This window comes from Podarcis vaucheri (genome assembly GCF_965113315.1).
Source record: "Podarcis vaucheri genome assembly, chromosome: 9".
Lineage (NCBI taxonomy): Eukaryota > Metazoa > Chordata > Lepidosauria > Squamata > Lacertidae > Podarcis > Podarcis vaucheri.
In genome coordinates, this window is record NC_138767.1 from 38,563,390 (window position 1) to 38,589,565 (window position 26,176).

At 39.9% G+C, this 26,176-nt stretch overlaps 1 protein-coding gene across 10 annotated transcripts in view; it reads right to left on the reverse strand.

The window, feature by feature from the left end:
* The window catches only part of SLC10A7 (solute carrier family 10 member 7), a 121,260-nt gene that overhangs the window by 34,277 nt on the left and 60,807 nt on the right, over positions 1-26,176 (reverse strand). For 2 of the 10 annotated variants that reach the window (XM_082237732.1, XM_082237729.1), the window contains exons 6-7: positions 10,036-10,071; positions 2,757-2,840 (exon numbers count right to left, since the gene is read on the reverse strand). In XM_082237732.1, coding sequence (XP_082093858.1) covers positions 2,757-2,840; positions 10,036-10,071 — 120 coding nt within the window. Of the gene's footprint in view, positions 1-2,756; positions 2,841-10,035; positions 10,072-16,734; positions 17,252-17,279; positions 17,716-18,348; positions 18,459-18,488; positions 18,718-26,176 lie in introns of those variants that run through there. The other 8 variants (XM_082237733.1, XM_082237731.1, XM_082237735.1 and 5 more) reach the window with 7 other exon arrangements.

The window sequence follows — 26,176 nt, forward strand, 5'->3', positions numbered from 1 at the left end:
TTACATTTTAAATCGGTGCAATTGTAATAACTAATTTGAGTTTTAGTTAAGGACAGTTTAATATGAAGCGCCCACTTCAGGCTGGCAAACAAATCACCAGTGGGCAACTACAGAATGCATGAATGATAATGTACAGACATGGCTTTTATTATTTATTCATAGAGAACAGTGGGTTTTGGTGTGCTGCTTTGAAAAATGTTCAAACTGGTAGAATATAATAAAAGCACTGTGAAAATTCTATTTCATTAACTTTTAATCATAAATCACTCTTTAAAATAAAACATAAAATAAAAGTCTGTCACAAGCACTTAGTTCTAGAGAAGGGAGAAGGACAGCAGAAAAGGGAAGGGAAATACTGTCATGGTACTCATTTTTCTGGTACCTGTCACAATCCTGTTAGAATGAGACAACACAAACAAAAGAGGCCACAATCTTTGTCCAGAGTCCCAGTATTGGGGGTGGGGAATAGGGCAATGTGGCTTAGAGGCAGATGAACAAAGTGCTTTATATCATGCAGAAATATTTTACCACAGAACTGTGAAAATTTGGCTCCAGCACATCACTGTGGCTCATGCACACTGCATCCCAGATCTATCTGGCACTGAAATAATATAAGGTCAAGACAAATCTTCAACAAAGCCTTTTCTACATGAATATTTGTCTGAAAGGCCACTAAGCTGCTTGTAAAAGGGCTGGGTATTGAAGGGCAGGTGTTGAAGATGAACACACGGGGATGAACCTTAGCTTAGGAGCAATGCAGCACATTCTCTGCATGCAGAAGGATCCAGAATCAATTACTGGAATCTTCAGATGTGGCTTGGAGACTCCTCTCTAAAATCCTGGGGTACATGTTGGGAGTCAGTGTAGAGAATCAGTATACTGAGGCTGCCTACATTTCTCAATCCAACTGGGTAGAGTTAACTTGATACAGCAGAAGGTATATGGGGATTCACATTCAAATGCACACCTCAATTTCCATTCCTTCACTAAAGGTCACATAAAGAACTAGAGGTGATGCAACATCAGTGGACAGTGAAACTACCAATGCAATACAGAAAGAAAAGGAATGTCATCCTGCTGCCTGGCAACAGGGACATGCCTCCCTTTCACCTCTATTCAGAGTGAGGGCAAGGGGGGTAGGGTGCTTAAATTTGCCTTTTGTGATGTAAACATGCAGCCTTAATCTAACTGGGTACTTTGTGTTTGATCATCATTTTAACTATATGATCCTTATATGGGAGCTTAATATTACACACATTCTGAATGTGTGCTTTTAACTTCTAGCTTATTAAACTGCTGAAATATGTTCTGACTTTAGAGTCAAAAGACCTGAACATCAACATGTCATGCAACTAATATAATTGGTAACTTCATACATATATGTATAATGTGCAAGCATGTTATTAAAGTAGCCAGACTGGCTCTTAGTATACACTTATCTGTAAAGTACATGCAGTAGCCTATTTGTAGTCTTGTAACACAAGTACAGTTCAAAAATGACAGGATAAACATTTTTCCTGAAAAAATCTATGTATGAAATACATGGTATTTAGGCAGTACACAAAAAGTGGGTCCCAGGGCAAAATTTAGATGCTTATACTTAACTGGATTTAACTGGAATAAATAAATTCAAATTCTGAAATGGTGGGAGAAGGCTGGAAAATCCTTGTGACTTGTGGCCTGAAGAAGATGTCAATGAGCCCAAACTCCAGAAATAAATGTTTACATTTTTTTAAAAAAACCCACACTTATGGGATATAAAATGGCGGGTGGGAGCTCTTGCTGCTGCCCAGTACCCCACTCAACAGTGGGCTCAGATGTATTGTTCCCTGCTTTTTCTTGCAATCTAGAGGCAAAGGTACTGGAGAGCATGGAAAGCAGGTAAAACGGATGTTTAGAGGCTTTTTAGTGGGTGATCCCCACTTATGCATGGGGGGCCCCCAGAACATGAACCCCACATAAGTGGGGAGTCGCCTGTATAACCTAATATTAATCTTACTTTTTGTGTACAAAAACATGAATCTTAATATACTCCCAAAAATCCATATATACACTACTATTTAAAATAATAGCATGTATGTATTTTTATCCTAATTTTCAGCTTGGGAGGCCAACACAAATTGCTTGGGTCTTGACATATGCCCTGAGACCAAGATGGATCTATGCATGCACATGCAGGTTCCTGAAATGCAGTATAGAAATACTCAAATAAAATATAAATAAATGCATTATATACCCTTACAAACTTAGTTTTTTACACAAGAATGTATAACACATATAAACAAACAAACAAACAAACATGAAAAATGATAACCAGAAATGCTTAATTTCTTTTAGCAAGCACAACTAGTTCTTGGATAATCTATTTTACTTTACCACATGCTTAGATGCAATGAACCACATTTGATTTGAAAAAATTAGCTGTGCAGCTTCATCAAGAAGACTTTTTCTAAATCAAGTCATTTGCAGACCTTTACGATACTTTCACAGCTCATTTACACCAAGATTACCATTTTCTTCCCCTACTTCATGTTCCCAAACACTTTTTTTAGATAGATATGTAAAAGATTCATCACAGGAAGTGAGGGACAGCTGCTCATTCTCAAGTAAAATCAATGTGGCTTCAGGGAGCATTACAGTGTCATCTCTCTGTTATTAAATGTCACTATCCAGAGGCCTTTTTCAAAGTGTCAGACTCCTCTCTTTTACAGTCCATAAGACTTTAGAAACATTATATATGTATATTAAAAACATACCTGTCCAATTATGAGTGGAACTACAACGGTCATGAACAGTTGTGAGAATATAGATGAGAAAGGCACAGAGGAAGAGGATCCAAGCTGTAAAAGAAATTAAAAGCATGATGTTAATATGGAATTTTAACTGCTAACGAATTACCAATGAGTTTAAATGTCTAGATATATAAAACATAAATCTGTATAAATCTGTACTTATGTGTGTAAACTCACTGTGGCTTACTTCTGAGTAGACAGGTACTGGATTGCACTGTATATGTTCTAATTTTGCAAGTATTATATACTGATTACACAACTAATATTAGTGATGGGGAATCTGTGCCCTTTCAGACGCAGTTCCCATCATCCCTAATCACTGGCTATGCTGGCTGAGGCTCATGGGAGTTGGAGTCCAACAGCATATGGAGTGCCTCAAGTTAGCCACCCATGTTAAACAAAGTTCTGCAGGTTGCCATCCTATCTCCCATGTTGTTTGCATCAGGAGAGCCACATCAGGAGGCTTCCCATCCAAGGCCATACAATGAACATACATAATCTGATGTTGTAAAAAATCTAGCATCTAGGGGGCAGCAAGTCTCCTACCCCCAGATTACAGGATAAAACATAAAGTCATGCTTCTCAGCAAAATATAAAGAAAATGAAATACGATGAAAATGTCCTGAAACCTTCTTGGGTACCCCAGTTTTTAGGCTTTTCTAAAACATTGCTACTAGTTTTAACCATGGCTGGCAAAATAATTGTGACCTTACCTCTATTCCAGTTTACAAACAAAACAAAAACACCAAAAGAAAGGATAGATTTGCCCTGTTAGAGTTCTCAGATGGCAATCAACTTTCAGGCCCTTATTTCTCTCTCAGACCAGCTGTTCAATTTCTCTCCTTTTTTGGCAAAGAGGACAAATATCACAGCTGTGGTATTCTCCAAGGAAGATGCTGCATCTGTAACTGCCACAATTGCATTAGTGGAGTCAGATGAAACACTTCATATCAGTTGTGCCAAATTGCAATCCCTCATCCACTTCGTTAAGTCCACTTCAGAGGCAGTCCTCGGGGCTATGCTCCTCAGAGCGTAAACATTTTTTTAAAAAAGAAAGCCAGGTTGTGTTCTTGCATCCTCCTAATCATATTGAGGTTGTAGAATCTACACTAGGAACATCTCTAGGAATTCAAGCTAATAGAGGATACAGTGGTTAAGCTACTATCTGGAATCCACAACCTGTCTGCACACACCATTCCAAATGTTGGCGCTTTCCTTTAAACTCTGCTGTTTTAATAATCTTGCTGGTTTTATGACTCAGTGTTTTAAATGGGTTTCTACTGGCTGTCAATTGCCCTGTGTATAAATGTTTGAATAAAGGAAATTATCTGATTGCGCTTTTGTCTGCTACAGAGAACTGAGAGTGAAGATATTTCACTACAGGGATGCAGAATATGCTTTACTAAACATAAAACTACAATTCAGTAAAGGTGTAGACAGGAATGTCTACCAAATGGTACCTGCTAGTTCTGCAAAAAACATGAAAAAGGAAGTTCCTGGGATACACAGGAATGCATTGCAATAAAAGAAGATTCACCATATCCATGTTTTCCCAGGATGCTCCTGTTTGTAGTCTTCAAATGTCCGTGGATCCAACACTATGCCTATTAGCCTAGTAACGGGCAGTGCCAGGAATACATTTTCCCAACATTAAATTAGTTAGAAGGAGGTATTGCTTTTTGTCACCCCAGACCAAAGGAGAGTAATTAGGGTCTTTGCAAACTCAAAAGTAAGAATACTGCAGTGTGACCTACAGGATGCTGTCCTTGGTGACTGCTTGGAAACTAAAAACTGGAACAATATGTGCTGCTAACAGTACCTTATACTGCTGCTCTAGTATCTCCAAATGCTTCCTATTGCATTTGTGATAGGACAGCATTCATATATTTGACTTAATCTATCCAAACTTCCAGTTCAACAAAAACCCCAGGAGATTTTCCCACTGTCCTTCTTTCAGCAGACAGATTTACATTATTCTTAGTAACATATTCCTAAAATACATCTAAGTGAAGTGGTCCAGAGGAATGCAACTCTGTTAGTTGGGTTTCAGGACAGTTGCGAATGTTCAGATGTGTCTATTTAGCTCACTCAACATGCACTCAGCCCCCCCCCCCAGCCCACTGGAGGAGCTTGGCTGACTGAACATATATTGTGAAAGGTAGCATGTCAAATGCTTTTGAGTCTATGGTTAAATAATCAAGTCTAAATATGAACTCACCATCCTATTTTCACCCTTGCAGAATCAGCCTTAAGTTACAACGTAACAGAAAAATGCAAACAAAAATTGTGCTGAAACGCTGACTAAATGTACATTACAATTCATCTTTCTCTTTCCCTGTTGTCATATACTACCCTCTTACCTCACAGGTTTAGAAATCTAGCTCAGCCTTCGTTCCAGGAGAGTGGAAAACCCCGCTATTCACTTTATTAGTGTCAAAATGACTGATACAAATGAAAGAATTTCAATAAAAGTGAGTGAATGCATTAAGAAAAGGGGATAAGCCAAAGAAGTGGAAAGTTTCTCTTCATACAAAAATATTGTGCTACTAACATTACACAGGATAGTGAACTCAAATAAATGAAGTACTACATGACAGATATACAAAGCATTGTGAGCACTTAAAAAAACCCCGCACACATTCAAGACTTTATCAGCATGCTGCTGAAATGTTGCCCAATGTGTCATTCATAAATGGGGCCATTTGAGTTTAGCCCTTGAATGGGGGAAGGCTTGATTTTCAATTCTCAATAGCTCACATTAAGTACTAGGGGTCAGGTACTACAGAAGAGAGTCAACAAAATCCACTATTAGCAACTGGAATGGGTTAATCCCATGTGGAAAGTATTTTTAAGTACAGTAGAGATGTTTTCTTTCTACCATATGAATGAATGGTATCACTTTCTTTAGGCTGTCCACTTATTCAGAAATTTTCATACAGATATAAATATAGCTGAGTATAATTGGGAACAAAGGCTCAGTAACACTTTAACAAAGTTTAATTAGACACACAGATGACTTTTAAAATTGAAAAGGCTGGAAGATACTGTTTCTTAAGTGAGGTTACAATTACACGAGACCCCAAAAAACCCCATCATTAAGGTAACATAAATCCTGAATATTTTTCTTGAAAGGAATTAATCAAATATTAAGTTCGGTCACAGTATTCTTTCAAATACAAAACTGTCTTACATTTAATACCATTCATTTAAGAAAATTAATAATTTATGCAAAATGTATAATTTATTGTAAGTGCTCACTCTTCCCTTTGTGTACTTCAGCATTTCTTTAACAAGTTACTTCATATTACTCATTTTACATTAACAAGTATGTGGAAGCAAAGCAGTATGAAGTATTAAAAGCTGCCAGTAATAAATTTTGTGCAAATAGCACAAAATATAAACTGTAATCAATAAATGTAAACCTATCTAGAAGGAGAAGTTCTTATCTTACTACATTACACATACAGATTAATATACTCATATATACTCATATATTGTGCTGCTTTGAAACCTTAGAGAGCAGTACAGAATAGGAAGTAAAAGTTAAAAAGTCTGCTTCTAGGCTCCTTTTTGGGTCAGGAAACCAAAATATAAATACAAGTAATAAATAATAATTGTTTTTGTTACTAGAAAATATGGAAATTCACGGAGTTTACATACATATATGACAGTATTCAATGAATGGGCCTAATTTAGTCATGTTAATTAATTTCAATAGGTCTACTCTGAGTAAAATGTAGTTAAATAACACCAATCTCCCTTTTACTCATTAACCCTCATACATAACCTCATCAACACATGCTCCTGGCACAAACAAATATCCTGCTCATGACATTCACTTTCCTTACATAGTCAAAAGCACACCATCCCCTCAGTCTAAGCACCCCTTTTCCTGCAAGGAAGGAAGGTGGTCAAGTCTTTAAGATGGCACCAAGACATATCCTGCTACCCTCACAACACCAATGAAGAGTATTGGTGGAAGGGTTTCATCCTATTCCTACCCACTAATTTATTCTTGCAAATCTTCCCTGTAAAGCCCTAGCTGGTGCTCTGAAACAACAAAGAAGCCCGGTTGCAGGAAAATGGAACTGAGGAGGTTTGAGCAGGAGAATTAGCAGAGGCAGGAGAGGTTAAACACTCTTCCCAACAAGCAACAGATTGTCCTAATTTGGCCTTTAGATGGAGTTTGGTGGACAAGAGTGAGAGATCAGGGGGTATCTAGGTTTCATCTGGTATGGTAGCTCCTGGCCACCATACCTAATGTCCAGTGGGAGGATAGAGTGCTTGCATCTGCTTCTCAGGCCTGGAATCACCTGCCTAGACATTCTCTGAAGGCTCCAATTAAACAATCTGGAGCTAACAAAAAAGGCAAGAACTTTGACAACTTGTACGAGCCACTTCAATGATTTCATACTTCACAAAAATGCAATTTATAATGATAATAACAACTACCAATGTATTTGCATGCTAATGATTTCTCCCATTTTAAAGATTGCATAATTTCTCAAAAAACTTCTTTTTCACATAAAACTTCACTCATCATGCTTTCCTTACACCTTTCAATCATTATGTGCAAGACAACAGAAAATATCATAAAATCATGTCTGCATGCATCTCTAAGTTCATTTTGATAAATAGAAATAGGGGATGGATGCAATATAAGAGGCAAGACTGAAGCCACGGTTAGGGGCAGAAGGCAGCGCTAGGGGCATACCGTGTGATTACGAGGGGAGATAGCAAAAAGGTGTTAATATGAGGACTAGGAACAAGGTTTTAAAAAATAATTCCAATGGATTGACATCTTACCAATGCGGACAACCTTAAGGTGGTTTGAGAATAGGAGCAAAACTGTGAGCAGGAATGACAAAACTGTTTCCTTGAGACATGGTATGGGGCTTGCTTTCCAAAAGGAATACTGCCTCCCACCACCAACATATGCCACTAATTACAAACAGGACTAAGTAGAACATTCTCTTGATTTAGAGGGAAGTAATGTATTCTGAGGGGGATGCGGGTGGCACTGTGGTATAAACCACTGAGCCTTGGGCTTGCCAATTGGAAGGTCAGCTGTTCAAATCCCCACAACAGGGTGAGCTCCCGTTGTTCGGTCCCAGCTCCTGCCAACCTAGCAGTTTGAAAGCACGTTAAAGTGCAAGTAGATAAATAGGTACTGTTCCAGCGGGAAGGTAAACGGCATTTCCGTGCGCTGCTCTGGTTTCGCCAGAAGCAGCTGAGTCATGCTGGCCACATGACCCGGAAAAACTGCCGGCTCCCTCAGCCAGTAAAGCAAGATGAGAGCTGCAACCCCAGAGTCGTTTGAGACTGGACTTAACTGTCAGGGGTCCTTTACCTTTACCCTTAATGTATTCTGAAACACACCTCCATTAGTTCAAAGACAGAGCAAGTGACCAAGTTTGACAGAAGAGAACGTCCACATTTCTTTTCTTAATTGCTGCATTTGGTCTGGGGATTTGGTGCAGTCAAATGCTGAGGGAGCATTGGCAGTCTCATCTAACTTTATGCTCCAATTTTGCTGGATTACCCAGCATTGTCAGTGTCAGGTGAACCAGAAAAATATATGGAGGGAGCTAAGCAATGCATAAAGAAATTTCACTTAGTTCTTCTAAGGGTAGAACTTCAGTTCACTATATGGAACCCTAAATTACAACCTTTTCTAGGATATTTAAACCCTTCTAGGTTAAACACAGGTAAACAAAAACATTTTCTATATAGTGGACCATACCTAAAATTTCCTCTCTGGAGATTTCTAAGTTATAATTCATAGCTGATTTTCTCTTTGTGTCATTTCCTTTCTCCCTTGTTACACAACTACAGCCATGCAAACCAAATGTGGAATTAGCTACTTATTTCAGTAGGGTTGAAATAATAATTAAATCTATTGTTAAATGTCCTCTGAAATCCCTCTTTCAAAGTCACATACAGAGCACCTAACAACAAGGACGACATTTGAGAAACACAGAATAAAGTCTCTTGGTTTCATTCTAGGAATATAATTCAACCAAACTAATGGATGGTTGAGCAAATATGCCTCCTGATTTGAAGGCCAGCAGCAGGTAAATGTGAGCAAAATTTGGTTAATAGCCCCAATGGCTTTAGCAATTTGTCATCATACAAGATAATAGTCCTGATAAACACAAAAAACCCCTTGTTCACCGTTTTAGCTCTCTCTCTCTGTGTTTTAATATCTCCAATGAAGTTTATTGTTTATCTCAATCAAAAGAGTAGGCAAGGATTGAGAAATACATATTCATTGATTCCCTATCTTGTACTTAAAAATGGCAACCTGAAAATCACAAATATGTTTTCCTTCTTTTTTCAGTTATACAGATATAAAGCATACTTATCCCATTACTTCCAAAACCAAAATCCTGCCAAGTCTTACATTTCCATTATATTGTTTAAGCGTCCCCCCAAATCTGTTTGCCATCAGAGGGTGGTTGGTTTCACCTCTGCTGCCCAACCTCCAGCCAGAGGAACCTTCAGGAGGGGGTTGCTAGCACAGGCATTATTTCTATGTGTATTTCAATGAGCAGAACAGAGTGAAAGATTATGTGTGTGGGGTGTGGAGTATGTGTGTAAGAACTTCACAGTCTTCTTTTTGCCTGCTATTTTGTTAACGTTGCTAATATTGTTTTATAAATTATAAATAATGTATTGATAATCATATGACTTTTGCTTTAATTGTGATGTCTAGTTTATTTTTTACTAGTTGCTTTGTTAACAGTGTTATAAAGAAGGTAATTATTTCACTGATGATCTGTTAATTATTACGTACGATCCATGCTGTATTTATGATGTTTTATTACATTCTAACATGTTACTGTTATTTACTGTTTGCAAACTGCTTTGGGATTCATTTGAATGATAAGCAGCATAGGAGTATAAGAAATCAAATCAAATCAAAATCTAGAGCAGATACTGCCTACATAGGAGAAGATAGATCTTCCAGTAAGTTACTTCCCATTTAATGCTGCTCCTTGTTTTGGTATCAATGCAACTGCTAACCTAGATGAGCACATGGTGATAACTGCTTCCATGACACATTTTTATTTATATCAACTTAGAAAGTTGTCAAGAACTAGTCATGTGTACTTTGATCACTGAAAATAGTCTGGAACATTCAAAATGGCCCCTTTTCCACATCCAATATGACACTACTTAACAGCCAATGTGATGATGATTATGATGATGACAGAAAGAAAAGCAGTATTAAGATACTCACAAAAAGCAGCAGGAGCAAGGGAGTTATCACAATGCCCTGAAAGAAATCAAGAAGTTGATTAGTTTTTCTTCACCACACCAAATATGGAAGCATGAAGACATTAGACATCACCCTGAGAAACATTTGGGCATTTATTTACAAAGCCACTGCAATGTCACTTTTCTCGTAACATACAACCACGATTTGTGATGCTGAACTGGTATAAAACTTTAAAACACTTCTGTGCCAACAAACAGAAAAAGTTTAGCTTCACTTGGAATAACAGGTTTGGAATTGCCCAAGAAAGATGTTAAATTGTTTTTGTATGCCACAACGGCTGCTCAAATTTTACTAGCCAAAAATTGGAAAACACAAGAATTACCAACAGTGGAAGATTGGCAGATGAAGATGATGGACTTTTCGGAGCTGACCTGACGGGAAGAATCCGCGACCAGAGAAAAGAGGAATACCAAGAAGATTGGAGGAAATTTAAGGACTATTTGAATAAATATTGTAATATAAAAAACTTAGAAACTACTTGAAAGTACCAAAAAGGCCTAGGATTAAATTAGGATTCAATTAAATAAATGGGATTAAGAATAGTAAGAAAAGTGAACAAATTTGATTATAATTGGAATATTGTTGTTTAATAATGATATTGGAAAGCTGTTACATTCAAATACAAGGAAATTCAGAAGGGAGGGATTAGAGGAAGTCAATCAATATGTAAGCAAGGTTGGGTTTTAAAGTATTAAGATTATTTTTTCTTCTTTTTTATGGTGTGGTTTTGGTTGTATTTCTCTTGTAATGTGTTGTACTGGTTTTTTCCCTTTGGTATGTTTCTTTTCTTTCTTTCTTTTTGTTTTTGTTTTCACTTTTTGTATTTTGTTATAATTGTGGAAAAATTAATTTAAAAAATTGGAAAAAAGAAAAGAAAAAGTTTAGCTTCATATGTAGATGAAGGGGTGGGAATGATCTATGTTAACTATAATTAAAAGTATAAATCTTTCCACTTTTAAGTCTGACATCTCCCTCTCCTTTTATGTAAAATACATAAAATACAGGTCAAAAGACCCTTCCCACCATTGCTTCCCACTGCCTTAATAATCAACACCTTCCACAGAGGGGACAGGTGGTTTACTATCCTCGTCTGAGCTGTGGCCCTCTCTCGAGTAAAGTCTGCATCAACTGTGATGAATTAGGTGTCGCGTGATTTTGTAATGTAAACTGATATCCTCTAGGAAGTGAGTGGAGATCTCAGAACTCATTTCACTTGATTAGACTCTGTGTCTCCGTGGTGGGAAGGCAAGTCTTTCATCTAATTTAGTCACATAGGACCACTTCAGCTCTCCACATCCCCCAGGCAAAGAAAGGCAAAAGATTTGTTTTCTTCAGTGACAGCAAAGAGGTTTAAGGCTGATCACTGGGCATAATACAAGATTTTAAGTCTCATGAAGACAAAGCTTAAGACAACGCTTTAGGATTGGGAGATAACATGACAAGCATCATTTTCACAGCAGCAAATGGTAATTCTCACTTCACCCACTCCGTCATACTTCAATACTTATCATAAATTAATAAAACAGCCTGCTACTTAATGCATATTAATTCAAAGATCTTATTTAGCCCTTCCATTAAAAACTAAGGTTATTCCCCCCCAAAAAATATATCTATTAGGTATAATTTTCTGCATTACAATTTTCTGCATTACAAAAGGACTAATCTGTATATATGTGTGTGCATGTGTTTAAACAAAACCTAAAGTGGTCCACAGTCTTTGATCTGGGTTTAAATCGCTGCTCTACCATATTTCCCTGATTTACCTTGACATGTCATTTTCAGTTTTAAGTTCCACACTTGTAAAAGGAAATATTCATGAACTCCATTCACAAGTTTGTTGTGAAGAAGGGTGAGGCAAGGGCTCTACATAAAATGCACATGCTGTTAGCTGCTATGGACCTTTGGGACAGGGCAGGCTATGAACTGAAATAAAAATAACAAAAATCTGGATTCCTTACACCAGTTCAGGACACAGGCTTTTCTATTTTGGACCATATATTTATTTGTATTTCATGCCAGAGGCACATGAGAGCCTGTAGGGACCTGGGCTCCTCAGAGAGTCTGCTGGAATGCAGACCTTCTATTTGTGGACATATAGGGAGAAATGCACAGATTAAATAGTCTACTCAGTTGCTCTAGTTTTCTCACCAATGAATGCAAAGGGCACTTGGATAACTAAGGGCACTTGTTACTGTTAACTATAACATATATAAATATTTAACACAATTAATAATTGTGCACCTTTATTTATTTCATAGAGAACATTTTTGTCCTACTCTTCTACTAAGTAGCTTAGTCTGATATGAAAAGTTTCTCTTTCCCCCATCTTATCCTCACAACAAGCCAGTGAGGCTCAGAGAATTTATAAACAGCTTAATATTTTAAAATCTCTAAGTGGTTTGCAATATAAAAAACAAACAATATCATGAAAACACAGATACAACCTGAAACCAATAAAAAAGCAAAGCAAAAGACACTAAAAACAAATACAAACAGGAGTCAGAAAGATTCAGACACATAAAAGGGTCTGATTTTATGCGTCAGGGAAAGCCTGGGAGAAAATGCAGGTCTTTACAAGGTGTCTGAAGCCTTTATCAGCAACTTATTGAACTTTGATGTACATGAAAACGTAGGGTGATATAGAACCAAGCACATGAAAAAATTAGGAACCAACTAGATATTTTGCTACATATAGAATTATATATCAGGGGATTCATTTGATGGTTGCATTTTGTTAAAAATATAAACAAATGTATGCTGAAAGTTGCACAGCATAACTAAAAACTGCATCTCTTCTGAACTCAAATGCATTGTCTAATGGTCACTGTCTATGTATAAAAGCTTTAAAAGCTAAATATTTTAAGAGGTCATGTTGCTTTGCCTGTTTCCTCAGTAGCCAAATACCACCAGTGCTGTTCAGAACTTCTTCCTTAGTACTGCAGTTTCAATACTGTAATACTACAGTACTGTATAATGAAACGCCTAAATTCCGAAAGCAAATATAAGTATCTGTGCAGTATGTGAACTATGACCATACAACGCTGGTGTCATTAAGAAATAAGGGGGGGAAATGGGATAATCTCATTTCCACCACAGGGCACACAAAAGTGCCGTCAGTAAAACAGAACCATACTCAAAACTTAAACTTGACTGCTCTTCCCTCTACTGTGCTTCTTGTGCAAGTGCTATCAAACAAGCAGCATACAGAGATACAGAGATTCTGCCCAAGCATTTCTTTGCACAGAGAGAGTATGTACAGTATCTGCCCTTGTGGAGGCAAGGTCACTCAGCAGCAGAGTATTCTCAAAGTTAGGGTGGTATCTTTGTAGCTTTGTGTTGCAGCTCGTAATGGAGTCAAAGTTGTAAAGTGATTGCCTTTTACCATTCTGAAGAAAAACTTTCAAGAAATCCATTTACACCTCTGATGTGAAAGACCGACAGAATATATTTCAATGATTTTAGTGGGAAGGAGAAGAAGAGGAAAATTCACAGCCTGACCCAAAATGCTCATACAAAGAATGATTCTGTGTAGAAGCAGTCACATCAGGAACCTGTAAATGCACTTTTCTTTACAGTGAGGATCATCTAACATGTCATATTTGGGAAAGGCAGTTATGCTTTTCTGAAAGGAAAATAGGCACCGAGGGGTAGGTTTTTATCTTCCTACAGAAGATTAAAAACCAACTTCTTATTTCAGTTCTGAATATTAACTTGAATAGGGTAGGTGTTTAGTTTTCAAAAATATGCACAATGCCCTTATTATCTGCCAAACCAGATTGCAATGCAAGAACACAATGAAGATTTATTTTTTAAGCCACGAGTTAATTATTAAGGAAGGAATCACTCTGGCTGACTTTTGCTAAGGGTGTACTTCTTCAGAGACTGAGAATTAAAGCTTAAGATGCCAGTCTTTAAATCATGTATTTTAGACCTATCCCACTGACATTTATGGATCTACTACAAGATTGCTCCCACTCCAGCTGCAGTCATTCTGTGCCTTTTAGTGTCACCTCTCCATCCCTCCCTGGCATCAAAGAAAGAGCTGGGGACACCTTCAAAACACTTGTTTTACCCTTACCTTGTATGGTGCTTTCAGCAAGAAAAAAGCCCCTGCTGCCACTCACTCACTCTGGCTAGCTTTGTAATTGGCTAGCGGCTAGCCTATACTGTACTTTGCTGGCGAGTTCATTTTGTTCTCTCTGGCAGCATCTAATCTTCCCTGAGCAGTCAGAGGAAGGGAAATTACCCATTTATCTACTCAGGGAAGATCAGCTGCCACTAGAGAGAACAAGCTAAGCAAGAAGGATATATATCCTTTCCCATTTTACTATCTTATCCCTTTATGGGACAACTAACTAATTTCCCATGAAACAGTAACATCAGAACAAAAACAAAATAAAAAACCAGACATTATTATTTTCTTTTAAAAAAAAGTACTCTAAACACATTTTACAGATAAGAGTACTACTCTGCTCCTCAAAATAGTCATAGTTGCTTTTACCAAATATGTATGCCTTTTTCACCTTGCATCATTAGTTTAATAAAAGATTTTAAATACTAAATGATTATTTCATTCTCTGTCTTTTTCTCTTCCAATGTTTACGATTTTCAGCATTTCCCAATTTTTTTTACAATTCTGTCCCATGTACTTTCCATTTTTCTTTTTGCTAATTCACACTTTAAAACACTTCCAGATCAAGCGAGAAAAAGCATCTGGTTTATTTACATGTGATATAATTTACAATATTCTTTTGTGATAAATGCAGCCTTTGTGAATTGACAGCCATTAGCTAAATCAGCTCTTCTTAAACTAACATTCATCTGTTTTGCATTTTTGGCTAAGCACCTGGCTATGAAAAGTTGAGCTTAATTATATTTTCACAAATCCATGCAACTTCTATATTCCAAGTCAATTAAAAATGACAAGTGTGACAAAAGGTAAAAATGAAAAAGGTTTTTAAAAAGAGAGGTCCCATGTTTGTATTTTAATGACTGGATTATAAAATCAGAAATGCAATTGTGAGACAACCTCTACTTTATTAGAAGGGACGTAATCTGCCAGTTTTAATTTTCGATGGTGGGATTATGCCCTGGGCATCCAATCCCAATCGGAAGCTTCATGGTTTTCTTTCCCCTGGGACAGCATCTTTTGTGGTCTCTTAAGAGGAGGGATTGGATCATTAACACAGCTAGACACATCGTATGCAAAACACAGTAATAGTATTAGAAGTCAGAAATGGATAGTGTTTCTACCATTTACAAAATAGTCACCTTGGGAACAATTTCACCTGCCAGACGCACACAATGTGCACACACAGAATGTCTGCTAGTAAGTCAGGCGGTCCAGTCCTCTGGCCCTGCTAAGCCAGCACCAAAGCCAACATTAAGTAGTCATGAACTTGTGCACAAGAACAGCATGAGAAACAAAAGCTGATGTACCAGTATGAGCAGGCACTGCCATAGCACCCCTACAAGTTCCACCCACACATTCTGGTACTGCAAACTAATGGCATCCCTACTAGCCATTGTAGGAATGGCACTAATAAACTCACAACAGCAGCAGAAATGCCGTAATAATATTATTCCACCAGAACATACCACTTTGATACCACAATGCACAAGATTCGGATCAGGAGCCGTACATGCAGGATGAATCCAAAGGGTTTTCCCCACACAGTGTATTCAAAGCATAGCACACAACAAGTTCATATTTGTGTTTTCATTAAGATGGAAGCTTTTTTCAAGGGGTGGGGGCACATAAAAGAGAGAGCTACACACCACAGAAGGCAGCAGCACAGCATTTATTTATTTATTTAAAGACGGCTAGTTCAGTGTGAATTTCCCACCCAGGTGAGATGACTCCCAAAGGGCAAAGATGATTGTATGGGTGCCCCACTGACAACTGTGTGTTTGGATGGGGAAAGAGAGAGGAAGCAGATCTAGAACCCAGGAATCCCACTGAGTACTATACCACACAACTATAGGAGTAGGAAGAATAATAATCTGTGCTGGGGCTTTTGTAGTTTCCTAGGGACATGCCCTCTTTGCTCTTCATGCTGATTACTGGACAAGCCATGTAGACAGGACTAGATGGACTCAACAACATGGAGCTCTAGCCTTAGAAAACAGCATAGACACACCACAGGCGATCTTAGGTTCAATCCCGGGCTAGATTCCCAGGAGAAAGAGTTGGGAGGAGACACACATGCACACCTGAAACGGGACAGAGTGCTTGCCATACTCACTCTGCCAACTGTCAGCCTCAGTGAGGCCCAGGATACCAGCCATTTTGCTCACTCCCTTCCACTGCAACCAGCCATGTGCACACATGGACATGCATCTGGTTGCTTGCCAGTAGGTGGGGTTTCCTCAGCGGAACATGTCATCCATTTCCTCCTTCAATTCATGCAGCCTGATTTATCATAAACCAATTCCTAGGAGGAAAAGCCAACAGCACCATGAACTGCAGGGACCATCCTGCTTCCCTTGCTGGTGTTCAATGGGCAAAACCACGGTCAAGATGTAGTCTCTTAGCCCTAGTGGGGTATTGTAAAGAACCTTCTGCCCCCTCTCATTGTGTGTTCCCTTATGAAGACAGCTGAGTTTGAGGAAAGCAGACTCTTATTCACAACGTATCAGTAATAACAGCAACACAGGTGAATGAATCATAGCTTTTATTGGCAGCATCATTTCTGGAATTAAGTTCTGACAGCATCATATAGTAATGGGCTAACCAACTTGCTTGTTTTTGCAGGACCTTCGTGCCTTCAAGAGCGGCATGATGGACACAAGAGTACCACAGGTAGCTTTCTTCATCATGGGATATCCATCACCTATTGTATGTCTTTGAAAACTCTGCAAAGTCACAGGAACTATGCAAGAACAAAATGGAAGCAAGCAGCAGAGCACCTAATTTCCAAGGTTGTGGTCTGATGGCACACGAGACCACGACCTTGCTGAAGCTAAGCCAGTCTGGGTATTGCCAGTGCTTGGTTGGGTGGCTGTCTAGATACCACCTTGCCTTCAATGAAGGAAGAAATGTGGAAGATAAACATAAGAAAATACTGTAAGTATAAATAGCTCCCCACAGGTCACTGCTACAGTTGTAGGCCTTTTTGCTTGTGGTTTGCATGGCAACGGGAGGAGGGAGACACTTTCTTCTGTGCATTCTGGTTACCTGTGGAGAAACACAGGGATAGTGGTGAATAATGGGTAGCAGTTGCAACCCAGTGGTTAAAGTACTCAGTAAGGGCTGTTGAAGACTGGTTGAGAAAGGGTACTGCTGCCACTACGTGCTCTTCTATCCCTCGTGCCCATATGCACTTACCTCTCTTTGGTACACCTCCCAATCTCAAGAGGAGTTCACAATGCAAGTCACTGAGACAATAGTCACCAACTCAATGTATGAAGCTGCACTGGAAGTCTTGTCTCCAGTTACTGTTTGCTCTACTCTGGATCCCCTGCCTCTAGTCCTGTAACCGAAACAAAAAACCAACCACTGCCCAGCTCTGGTGCTCACCATCAAATGGATGGTGCTATACATTCTTTTCATTCGTGCCTGTTGTGAACTTACCTAGGTTTCTTGGTATTCCACAGTATTTATTCGTCCTGTGTACCCTATGCAGGAAATACTGCTGCAAACTGTTGAGTAAATGGAGGGTCATAAAGCCAGTACAGTGGTACCTCGGGTTACATACGCTTCAGGTTACAGACTCCGCTAACCCAGAAATATTACCTCAGGTTAAGAACTTTGCTTCATGATGAGAACAGAAATCGTGCGGCGGCGGTGCAGCGGCAGCTGGAGGCCCCATTAGCTAAAGTGGTGCTTCAGGTTAAGAACAGTTTCAGGTTAAGAACAGACCTCCAGAATGAATTAAGTTCTTAACCCGAGGTACCACTGTAAACTCTTTACCCACATTATTTATTATTTGAGTTACACCCCATGTTTACTCCAAGGAGCTCAAGGTGCATACATAGTTCTCCTCCTGCCACATTTTTATCCACACAAAAACCCTGAGGTAGGTTAGGCTGAGAGTGAGTAACTCATCCAAGTGAGCTGAGTGGATAGTTTAATCCTTGATGCCCAGGTCCTAGTCCGACAATCTAACCACTATGCCACGCTGGATGACACACTTAACACTGTGGAAGTTTATGATAGTGCTCTGCTCACCCGTGTCTTTTCTTGGTGGTTTGGCAGGAAGGAATGGAGGATATGAGGGATACCTGCTTTGAAGTATAGTGTCTCCCCACCCCCACTCCCGCAGTGAGCTATACCTCCTGGCTTTTCTGTGCTGAGTGCTTTGTTGTTGCAGTCCAAGTTGCAACAACGGAGTTGAAGTTCCTGTTGGGCATTTGTGTTCAAAAGCAGAGTATCTGGAAGGGTTCTGAAAAGACAAGCATCATTCATCTGCCCTTTCACCAACCCCACCCCACCACCACATCCCCTACCTGTTGCATGTCTGTTTGGGCAAAGTTCCAATTTGTGTGCTCCTTGTGCTTTAGACACAGTAGTAGGGCTATGTAACCCTATGCTGTGTGTCTTGTTAGAGGACACATGAATATTTCTTTGCTGGGGCATTTCTGCTTCTGAAAGTGTGCCATGATTGATTCCAGGGTTAGTTGGGCTCCTACACTCCAATGAGTCTGTAGGGATAGGGATAGAAGGACAGTTACCTAGGGCTCTCTACTGGCTACAATTACAACATTTTAAGTTTATGCTGCCTCTTTTGAGCTATTCTGTCATCAGGGATGGAAAAGACCATCGACTGGATAAGAGTTGTGTCAATGCAGCCTCCCACTGCTACAAGAATAGCACTAAGCCAATGTAATTTCCCCCCAGTAACGTTGTGCTCATTGCCCTATGCTTATCAATTGAGAAGTCCCACTGTGCTCCATAGGACTTCCTTCCAGGTAATGTGCATAGCACTGTAGCTTTAGTTGCAATCCTATGCCCTCAGCAAGCATAATCTGATTAGATGAATGGTTTGTATGTTACTTAGATGCATAGATATGTAATATTTAAAATGTAGTAAATATAACATCAAAGAAGAAAAATATGGGATGTATGCAGGTTAGAATTTACAAAGTAATCAAATGTTTGGTTTATATAATAGAGGAGAAATGTGTGTAGTTGTGTGTGATGGGTCAGAAGAAGAAAAATGTTGAGCAACAGTTTTTGAGTAAGCATCACTTTTAAAAACCATACATACATATACATGCTATTTTATATAATACATCATACACCCACACATATAGATGTGAGAAACCCTCTCTTCCAGCAGAGGGCATCTTCTACACACTAGAAAAAACTTCTCAGTTGAGTGAAGACAATTTTATACACACGGGAAAGAAATGTGTCATTTAAAATAGAAATATGGGTTTCCAAGTGTTGTCCAGTTCTGAAAATAACATTTAACAGTTTCTAAGACAAGGGTCAATACCCCAAGACTCTCTTCTGTGTCGGCAACACTGGAATTAATGGGAGCCCAAACAAGAGCTTCAGTAGTATTTATACAGAAGATACTTCTGATGGAATATGCATTTGGAAACATAAGGTAGTACAGCTTACATGAACAGTTCGAACATAGATCTGAAATTCACACAATGCCTGCAAAGGGAAGGTGCTGTTGTCTAACATGCCATTCAAGGTTAGCAAGAAAGGTGGGATGCAGTTCAGACCTGCCATGTACACAGTTCATGCACTCATTTGGACACACACTTAGAAAGAACTGCCCAGCAGAACAGGATTAATGGATTTTGCTGTGGGGACAGGGGCTCTACTAGACACCTATGGATAGATCTGCCTGCCTGCATTTTCAAATACTTTAGGTGCTGAAGTGACCTTATATTGCCAATATTACACATACCTCTCATACTTTCTCTTTTTCATGCACATATTCTTTCTCCACCAGCAATGTGTATTTCAATTCTACCTCACTTCCCTGTACATTTTTTCATGCTTCCTCATATTCAGTCCCTGTTGATCTTAGCAAGACACACAATTTAATGTCTACTTCTTGGAGGCCTGGGCTACAAATGCAGCAGAATGAGGCAACAGAAACCTGAGTTGGTAGAGTGGACCATACCACTTCAGACGGTATGTGGGTTGGTAGCTTTCTTTCTTTTCTTTTTTAGTACTCTATTAAAAAAACAACAACCAAAAAACCAAGCAGGCAAGAAGTGGCTAGGCTGGAAAGTTTCCGTTAGTATGCTAGGTTTCCTCCCTCACTTGCAAGGAGTTCCTGCAAGTTAGTATTCGCTATCTACAAAGTTGAGTGGTACTACCTACTATAATGTCTCAAGGTTGTCTCACTCTGTCCTATGGACGTATAGCAACAGGCCAGGGATAATTATGATTCTATGTACCTAAGTTATGGCAGGGATCCAAAGAGCTATTTGGGGGGATAGCTTCTCTCTCTCCCCCCCCCCAATTAAACAGACCCTCATGCCACATCACAAATTGCTTTTCAAGCTCCCAGAGTTAAAGCAGCATGAAGAGTTACTTTCACCAGTCCAAATTCCCCTCGGGAATGTGGATTGAGGAGTGTGCTTGTTTGGATCCTTGCCAGTGTATTTTCTGAATCACCATTAATCCAATTATGTTGAGGCCTTGAATGTAATTACTGTCACATTAATTATTTCATAAAATTTATATACCGCTTGATTGTAAAACTCAGAGAGATTTACAAAAAGATAAAACAATAAAGCTTTGATTATTTTAATATTATTGCTATGGACAATGTGCTTTGAACATGTTCATATAAGCTGATGTGCCAGGGTTGTAAGGCTGAAATGCAAGGGATTCTCATCTCTTTTTCTAGAAGCATGGTTCTTATGCTTTTCATATGCAACAACTCCACCTGGAAATGCAGTGGTACCCCAGCACTACAAATGTATGCAGCTTGTGTTGAGTTTTAAGAAAGAACAAAAGCTCCTGCTAAACCGTTTTATAGAGAATATGCAGAATATTTCCCTTGACATTCTCTGTGTTGGTCAACCCTTATCTTTCACAGTTTCTGTTGAGCTGAATGCTTTGGAAAACAAATTTACCTGATTATACATGCTTATTACTGAGTTGCTGGGTCTAAATTTGCATTTATTGTTCCTATTTATTTTGGTTGTCTTCATGCTGACAAATTTGATAAAGATTTTTTTTAAAAAAAGTGCTTGCAGATGCACACTATGTATATAGGCCAATTTTCAGGATTTCAATGATCCAGGTAACTATTTGGGCATTTTAAAACTTAAGTCCAAAGTCCCCTTATGTCTACAAGTAATATGAAGGGACATAAACAATTCTAAGCACACAGAAGGAGGGGCCCCCAGTTTCTGTTGATAAATTACTAAATGCAAAAATCCTGTAAATCTGGATATGGGACAGTTTGATACTGGCTGTTCCTCAATATTTTCTATTTCAGCATATATAGACAAAGAATTGTACATTTTGAGGACTGTACCACAACAGTGCTAAATCATATCACCAGACTGAGATTACATGAGTATTGCTGATTGTTTTCTGGGATAATATTTCGGACTGGGATGCTGTATGTGCTAATTTAGTTTAGCTTCCATGATACAGTCCAATTAATTGAGTGTTATGGCATTCTTAGGAATAGAAAATTATGTCAAAATGAAATGAGCTTCTACACTAGATGGTGCTATGCCACTTTCCAGGAAAAAAACCTGCTACAGTACTTAAAAGGAAGTTTTATTATGCTGTTGATTCTACGGTCTGAAATTTACATTAGGGTGTTAAGCCATTTCCAAATGGTGACAAAGGCAATACAAGAAATGAAAATAATGCACCATGGCAAAGACAATTAATGTTGGCAGACACTCCTTTTCTAGAAAGTGAAATATAACCCACTTCCAGAATGGCTTCTCATCACTATTTCCAAACCAGAGTATATAGCCTTTCTAAGCAAACAGTTTTCATTGTCAGTCAGTCAACATATTCAATTTCATTTCTAATTTAAAACTAAAAGGGCTTTACTTTTTATCTCTATCTAATAAAATGGAAGCTATTGCAAGAATTAGGGGAGACATTTTTATCAAAAGAAATATAATTTTTCATGTTTGCATACATTACAGGGCAAATTCACACATGAAACTTCTTGCCTATGACCCATTCTGCTTTCTTTAAAGAAAATCTTAGCAATGTAAGCATGTTATATGGGAAAATGTGCATGACATTTGTATATTGAAATTATTGATGCATATCAGCACAATCAAGCCAAAATTGATACTCCCATTGATTTATGAGGCAATTCCTACACTAAAGATCTGTATGAGTGGCTACAAGATTCAGAGACCACCACAGATATGTCATTGGAACATGCTACCTATAGACCTGTTCTGTTGAAGACACGCTGAGGGAGTGCCCAAAATGGCTGGGAGAGAATCATGGATGGGAGGCAGGTGGCTCTGGGGAGGAGTACACACATGCTATGTCCCCCCAATTCACAGTCACGCCCTGTTGTGTAGCTTTACACTACTGACTGGTTTTAATGGGAGGGATTTTTTATTTTATTTTTATTTAAACCACCTTCCTCTGTATGAATGACCCCCTCACCTGAATTGCCAAGACAGAGCGTAGGATATGATGCAACTGAATACACCATCACAGTACATCACCATTAGTACAGTCCACACAGTGTGAACAAAATGTATTATGACAGGAAGATGGCATGATGGTGGTGGTGTTTCTTCCTCCCTCCCCCCCCCCGCCACCCTCAATACTGTGACGCTTAAGAGATACAAGTGGGAACCTGGGCGAGGGGAACTATGGAGAAGATGAGTTTTGCCCACCAAGGGAGCACTTTGGAAAAAAACAGCCTGTCTCCAGAACATCCTAGGATCTTACAAAGCCTCTCCTCTTCCTGGAGGGGAGGGGTTGTGAGCGGGAATCGCTTCCCGCGCTTGCGGGGGCGTGGCGTGGCTGGGCCCCCTGCATCATTGGAGTCCTGGGCCCACGTCATGCACCCCAGCCGGCTAATCCGACTTGCTGGGGGGCGTGGTTTAGCCACAATTAAATGGCCGCATGCCCATGGTCTCTTCATTGTTCTTCCAGCTTCCTCAGATCACCCGCCCTCTCTCTAGGTTTTGCTTCAGCACCTGACCTTGCTATGGACCTCCGTTGGTCACCTTGGTTGTCCAAGTGGCCTGGTAGGAATTTTTTCCACTTGGCAGATTGGCACCAGCCACTTGGTTTTTTGTCTGCCTCGTAACAAATCGGCATGACTTTGTACGGTTTGGCAGTTAGGCACTGGAAGATGTGTTGTGTGTTGGAGAGGAGGTTGTGGCCATCACCTACCCCTCCCCTTGAAGGGTATTCCGTTAAGGGAATCCAGTGGTCATGGTTCCTGCCTGATGCCCAGGTGGTGGCTAGGGCCACAGCACAACCCCGGTGACTCTAGGGGAAAGCTTCCAGTTGATTTGCATCAATAAGCTCTCCCTACAGGTTGTTAACCCTTGTGTGACTCCCTGCTGAGCAGCAGGAGTCAAGTATAGTCTGTTCGGATCCAATGCCTAAGCCAATACCACTCACATTCTGTAACCAATAAAGTTACAGCCTTTTTTAGCCCATTAACCTAAAATACTTGTGTCCACGTGTCTTATTTCATCACAAAGCGGGGAGCAGGGCCTCGACGCACAAACACTGATACCAATTCTCAGCCTAGAATCCTAAGATCTTTAGCCTCCAGACACAAATACCCAAACACTCCAAAAATTGGGGATGCTAGGAAAGGGCACTTCACAGGAGCAAGCAAGGAAAGGAGAAACACATGCAGTAAGGTACTGTTTAACAATTTCAGCTGGTAGGTAGGCAATCTTACAGGGGCAGGTGGTGGAAATGGTATGAACCTCTTGTGTCCTGGCATGCTCCATAACAAATACTTGGGCACTATGTGAAGATGTTCCCAACATACAGCTGGAGCCATATAAACAGATGCTATAACTGTTCCTCTCTCTGTCTTGCCATTGCCAAAGGCACAGTTGTCCTGCTGGAGTTGCTAGTTGACAACCCCAGATACCAATCTTTGCCTTTCATGATTTACCTCATCCTGGATGCTCCACAATAAACATCACCGCCATGCTTATATGTGTTGTTCCTGTGTTTGTAGGAATTAACAGACTGAGAGGGAGCCCTTTCCCACATATGCAGGAAGTTGGTGCAACTGCAGAAGATGGAGAAAGATTCCTGGCAGCTCCTGGTCCACCCCCTGCCCCCGCCAAACACCTGGTTATCAACCAGGGAAGGGGGTGGTGGAGCTTTTCAGGCAGCCCTACCCCCACCTCTGCCTGGTGAAATACAAGCAACCATCTGGTAGGGAGGCAGATTAGGAAGAAGCAGTACAGCCACTGAGGGAAGGGGCAGCTAGCTACTAACAAAGGAAAGCACATGACTGGCAACTAACCAATCAGGGCAGCCATATTCCAGAGCTCCAGCAGCAGCCAGTCCCATGAGAAAGCTGCACCAGTGTGACATAACCAAGGAAACTCATTTCAAACCAATTTTCATATTCCTTTTTGTTGTTGGTTCTTGTTCAATATTCCCTAGTTGCAATTGGACTACAGAATAGACATAGATGTCACAAACTGGATATGCATAATGCAGTTAAAATACTTTTTGAAAAGAATCACATACTATAGTAAATGACTGCAATCTATGAGTTTTTATGATCCAAATCACTTCACTGAACATCCTTGCATGAAAAATTTGCACAATCTCATTGGTTCCAATACAGTGGTGCCCCGCAAGACGAACGCCTCGCGAGACGAAAAACTCGCAAAACGAAAGGTTTTTTCGTTTTCGAGTTGCCTCGCAAGACGAATTTCCCTATGGGCTTGCTTCGCAAAACGAAGCTTGCCCCACAAGCTCCGGGGACAGCGGGTCTTCCCCGCTGTCCCCGGACCTCTTTTGAAGCAAGGGACGGCGGGGAGAAGCGATCTTCTCCCCGCAGCCCCAGGTCCGGGGACAGCGGGAAGCGCTTCCCGCTGTCCCCGGACCTCTTTTGAAGCAAGGGGCGGTGGGGAGAAGCGGTCTCCCCGCAGCCCCTTGCTTCAAAAGAGGTCCGGGGACAGCGGGGAACAAGCAATCTTCTCCCCGCAGCCCCAGGTCCGGGGACAGCTGGAAGCGCTTCCCGCTGTCCCCGGACCTCTTTTGAAGCAAGGGGCTGCGGGGAGAAGCTATCTTCTCCCCGCAGCCCCTTGCTTCAAAAGAGGGGACAGAGCGGCACTTCCCCTCTGTCCCCGGACGGTCTCCATAGGAACGCATTGATTGATTTTCAATGCATTCCTATGGGAAACAGTGCTTCGCAAGACGAAAAACTCGCAAGAAGAAAAAACTTGCGGAACGAATTAATTTCGTCTTGCGAGGCACCACTGTACGATAATAATAATGATAATGATGATGATGATGATAATAATAATAATAATTTATTTATACCCCAACCATCTGGCTGGGTTTCCCCAGTCACGCTGGGCAGCTTCCAACAAAATATTAAAATACAATAGTGCATCAAACATTAAAAACAGGGCTCCTTCAGGTATACTGGACCGAGGCTATTTAGGACTTTACAGTTATATTACATGTACAGGAATATACTTGAGTCCACATGCTGGGAAGCACAAAATATAGTTTGGAACTTCTCCACGTATATTTGATTCCAAGAGAAAAATATCACATTTTCTAGCAGCAACCACAGAGACAAATATATGCTTGGCTTCAAGTCAATAGGATTTCAAAAATAATCGCTATGTTTGAGGTGTATGTCTGACATGCTTGGAAAATAAAACTAATGAACATTTCCTTGTTCATTAATAGTTAGATCCTTATGGAACATGTCCTATACTACTTATTTTTTAAAAAAGAATTAGTAAAAAATGTTCATGGATCTTGTTGCTACATCGGCATGGCTCATGGCTTCTGTGGAATATACTGCCCCTAGTATAAATTAATAGAAGTTGTGCAGCAGTTGTGGTGGGTGGGTGGAGGCCCTCTTTTGGAATTAAGGTAATTTCTAAATGCAGAGTGCAAACCTCACACTATGGTAATCTATGTATGTGTTGCTTGTGCACTTTGCCTGCCTGCCTGGCCCAA